Source organism: Microtus ochrogaster, chromosome 19, assembly GCF_000317375.1.
Source record: "Microtus ochrogaster isolate Prairie Vole_2 chromosome 19, MicOch1.0, whole genome shotgun sequence".
NCBI classification, from domain to species: domain Eukaryota; kingdom Metazoa; phylum Chordata; class Mammalia; order Rodentia; family Cricetidae; genus Microtus; species Microtus ochrogaster.
The window spans coordinates 39,896,877-39,901,844 of NC_022021.1; the positions used below are offsets into that span (position 1 = coordinate 39,896,877).

General features: G+C 38.6%; 1 protein-coding gene across 6 annotated transcripts in view; it reads left to right on the forward strand.

Annotated features, from left to right (window-relative positions):
- The window catches only part of Cdh18 (cadherin 18), a 769,132-nt gene extending 764,915 nt beyond the window's left edge, over nt 1-4,217 (forward strand). For 4 of the 6 annotated variants that reach the window (XM_026783735.1, XM_026783736.1, XM_026783737.1 and 1 more), the window contains one exon: nt 1,294-4,217. In XM_026783735.1, coding sequence (XP_026639536.1) covers nt 1,294-1,784 — 491 coding nt within the window. In that variant the 3' untranslated portion in view covers nt 1,785-4,217. The remainder of the gene's footprint in view (nt 1-1,293) is intronic. The other 2 variants (XM_013349758.2, XM_013349759.2) reach the window with 1 other exon arrangement.
- The last annotated feature ends 751 nt before the right edge of the window (nt 4,218-4,968 follow it).

Genomic DNA, 4,968 nt, shown 5'->3' on the forward strand with positions numbered 1-4,968 from the left:
TCTCTCTCTCTCTCTCTCTCTCTCTCTCTCTCTCTCTCTCACACACACACACACACACACACACACTCACAAATTGGGCACATTTATTAAAGACACATTTTATGTAATACATTGAAGACCATTTGGAGTTGGACCTTAATTAGATTTCAATACTTAAGTTTTTGGTTTCCCAATCCCAATCAGGTGCCTGACATTTAATTTTTAATCTCATCTTCTCATTTGCCAGACACACTCAGAAAGTCTTGCTAGCCTGCTTTTTGTCACAAATAGTGACCAATTCAAGACCTGTCAAAAACTTCTGACACTATTAGGTTTCCAAAATCATATAAAAGCACAAGACTTTCTTGTGAGCACTATTCGGATTGCTCCATTATCTCAAATATGAATAAACTGAGATTCGGATAGATTAAGAGACCTAAGAAGTATGATGAACAGAGAAAGACAGAGTGGCGATTGCACAAGTCAGGGGAGAGGGAAAAGCAGAAAGTGGGAAAGAGAGAGAGGCTGAGCAGTACTGTCAACCTGTTGTCAATTAAACAATCTCGAAAGATTCTCAGTATCCAGGTTGGAAATATTTCAGTGAAAACTGCCATGACCAGAGGCTGCCAATAGCATTTGTGGAGCTAATCAAAATAATCATTGTGATTCTGTTACTTCATTTCTACCACATTTAATACCAAGGTATTTTGGCATCTAAAAGAATCAACAGATATTTGAGGTAAACACATCTGTGACGATGTTTATTTTCAGGCAGTGTATTGTGATTCAAATAGACAATGGAAGCAAATACAAGGCACACAAAGGGTATGTATGAATATGGAAACCCCTGCGCAGTCCAAATATGGGATGGTTAAACAATTGACAGGAAAAATAATCTGAAAAACCAGTGCAAGTTGTAGCTACATTAACTTAGATTTCCCTGGGAGTAAAATTAACAAATGAAGCCGAGCAACTTGTTTGAATCTTTGTCTATGACAATATAGTGTCAGAGAGGTGGGACACTGTCTTAGCAGTCTCTAGTTCTGGAAGATCTAACACCTTCTTGTGGCCTCTTAGAGCACTGCATATAAGTGGTGTAATATATACATTCTTTTAAAAGATCTGTGTAACTGCGTAAACGAATGCAGACAGATTGTAAAATATATATATACAGCTTTAATAGACTTACAGAACCACCGTTCCCGCGGAGACCAGGTGTACGAGATATCGAGTGAAAAAAAAAAAAGATACCTAATATCCAAGAATTTTCTTCTCTCTTCTAACTTCATCTGTTTCCATTTTTTTTTTTTTCAGCCATTGTCGTCCTTTTCATCACCCTGAGGCGCAGCAAAAAGGAGCCCTTGATCATTTCCGAGGAGGATGTGCGGGAGAATGTGGTCACCTACGATGATGAGGGAGGTGGGGAAGAAGACACTGAGGCCTTCGACATCACAGCATTGAGGAATCCTTCCGCTGCAGAGGAGTTCAAATACCGCAGAGACATTCGGCCTGAAGTAAAGCTCAATCCTAGACACCAGACGTTGTCCACTCTGGAGAGCATAGATGTTCAGGAGTTTATTAAGCAAAAACTGGCCGAGGCCGACCTGGATCCCAGCGTGCCCCCTTATGACTCTCTTCAGACTTATGCCTATGAAGGTCAGAGGTCAGAAGCTGGGTCTATCAGCTCCCTGGACTCAGCCACCACGCAATCAGACCAGGATTATCACTACCTTGGTGACTGGGGGCCGGAGTTTAAAAAGTTAGCAGAACTCTATGGAGAGATGGAAACTGAAAGAACAAATTAGGCAGTCGATCTTTCTTTGGAGCTTTGTAGTATTTGTTTCCTGACCAAGTGGAGACATGACCTCAATATGACAAGGAAGTCAAGCGGAAACAGTACTTGGAACTGAGCAAGCTGTACGCAGCTCCTGTAGAAACAAGTGCCCTTTTTATGATCAAATGTGGGTTATTGGATTGGAAGAAAGTCAAATATAAAAAAATACAGAGAGAAAAAAAAACTATTGTTCCTTGTGTATATTTTCAAATGCTCAATAAAGTCTATCGTACTGTTTAATTAAGAATATCTGAACGAAGCCAAACAATGAATATTTATTTCACTATGTTGTGATTTCATTTTCCTAAAGCAAAATTTAGAAAGGGGACTTAATATCGCTGTCAGATCCCTACAGTGTAATACGCTGCCCGTGGACGCATACGGGGGTAGTCACAGCCTCCCTTGCTGTTTTTTCCGGGTAGACCTTTGAGACCAATAGTCTGTCAGTGTGAGAAATCCCATTATTGTCCTTTCCTTGAATTACACAGGATATTCCCAACCAACCAGGCAACTCTGTCGTGGAGTTGACTATTTCATTTCCCTCTGCCCTCCCCACTTCTTTTCTCCATACAAAGCTGATGGAGCACGGGGATTTGCTGCCTGCACTCTAACATATGCAACTTCAGTGCACTGGTTACGCACTGTTCTCAGCAAGGAGACCGAGGTCTCTGTCCTGTCAATCATTCTCTATGTTAACAGGGGACGCTCTGCTTTTAAATCGATGGAATGAATAGACTCCAGTAATCAGATATGTCAGGGAAGTTTTGACTTAAAAATTAATTGCAAACCTTGTCCTCTCTAAAACATCGGAAACGTTCCATTGCTTTGCTCTCGCTCTTTTGATCCCCGTTCATTTCACCACATTTATATCTGAAATCGATTGTCATAATTTTTGTAGACTCGTTTACACCTCCGCATAGTTCCCATAATTCCATCATAGGTATTCATCAATGTTACTCGCATGGTTTGTCTGGTCACTTTGTGTTTTATCCTATTGTTTAGCCACCTTCTTCCTTCATGTGGGTTCAGATTTTCTCATGTCCCCTGCATAGTAATTGCACATGTGGTGTTTATAGGAAAATGTGTAGGAACAGGCCAAAGAAATCGAGGAATCGTGCAGATGACCCCTGAACAGATCTCCCAGAGTCTCTGAATGTCGGGATCCCCAAGTGCAGTGTAGACAAAGCAATGACGTTCCTGCCTACCTCACAGGGCTGTTGTGAGGACAAATTAGGCATTGGAGAGCCACTTCACCAAGTGCAACGAACGTATCCTGCTATCTGAAAACCTGCACACAGCTAATTTAACAATACCATTGGTTTCCAAATATATATTTGCATACATTTTAATAGATAATGATCTTATGATGAGAAAATTTTATGAAACCTTCAAGAGTCAAGCTTTTGTTAACATAAACATGTAATAACAAATCTAATAATTTTAATATTTTCCAAATAACCTCATTTTCTTTATAACTTCTTGGGGCTTTTTAAATTTTTTAAAAGAATATTCCTTTCTCTTGTTTTGGGGGCTTTATGTAAAAAATGTAGAACATTAAGGTACTACTCTTCAAAATTACCTCATCTATGTATTCCTAGTAAATCAGAATTTTTAAACATGAGATATAAAGTATTTGAAAAAATAGATGTTTTTCATTTAACCTTTAAATTTATTAGAGTATAATGTCCCCAAAAGTTATATGACATTTTCTGATTCCACCCTTGTGCAAACTTTGGGACTGTGCCTCTGTTTGAATCTGCCTTGTGCTGTCATGTTCCAGTTTTGAGGTTTGGGAACTGAGTTTAATTTGAATAATTCTCAGTTTGTGTTCTAAGCCTGAGGAATAAAAAGAAATTTAAGCTTTTTACAACCTTCCAGCTTCCCAGATGCTGCTTTATCAGTTCTTTAAACATCATAACGGAGTGCATTCCAGTGTAAGGATAAATCAAACACAAAAGGGACTGGGGAAACAACAGCTTCAGGATACCCAAGGTCTGGTTATGCTAATAAGGAAGCATCCTCTACTGAGAAGAGTGTACTTCTTGGGGAATGCAATGTTTCTACAGGTCACCTCTCCTGACTCTGATAGGACCATGAGGGTCCAGGTATGATATTCCATTCAGTTTTTGATTATGATTATAAAATTACTGGTATTTTGAATATATTCATATATTCAACAGGTTATTTCACAGATGAAGGTCTGGGGGATGAAAGTAAGTGTGTGTATCCTTTCAACTCTGTAACAAAGCCAATGACTTCTAAATGGTTGCAAGCGCTAAAATATTTCCCTGATTTTGTAGAATGAAATGATGCACTGCTACTTAATTCTACCTACTTATTAATTATAAAGATATGTTGCATATAAGTCCCTGGTGTTAATCTAAATATGAAGATACATATGGTTCTATTTTATTTGGAAGTCCTTTTATTTGCCGTAAATAATAATAATGATAGTTAATGGTCATTCTAGGTCCTTCATTTGATATAGACTCTGAAAGTAAAGACTTGTTTAGTTATTGTAAGTAGAAAGCAGGTTTCATAGTTCCAATTCTATTATTTAAATCAAAATAGCAATGGGAAACCATGTTATATAAATTGGCTACTCACCCTCAGTACGTTATATTTAAAATCTACAGTTTTACCAATAGCAAAGATCTTCAACAAAATCCCAGGGAAGGTGAGTGAGGATTAGAGTTATTAAGCAAAAAGAACAGAGAATAGAAGAAATGAGAGACAGAAACACAGAACAGATCGGGAGGGACATTCAGTGAATACTGAATCATGAATTTGCCCTTGTTTTTTTACATACACTTCTATACCCTAATAGAAAAGGGGTGGGGCAGAGAAGGCAAAAGACTTCTTTATCGTGACACAAAAGACAAGCAGAACAGTTACTTGCTTCAATACTTGAGACACCAAACCATTATTTCCTGATTAAAGCAGCTGATGGTTTGGGGAGGAAGGTGCAATGAACTCATCCTAGACCTAGTATCCTGTAGGTAGCTACTTCCTATATCAAGCCTTCTATTTTAAATGAAGGAGCACAGGAGTATGCTTGATTTCTCTGGCGTTTGGTCAGGTGGAGCGGCTTCATCTCTATGAACCATCTTACAGTCCAAAACACCAAGTAACCACATCGTAGGTCAGGATCTCTT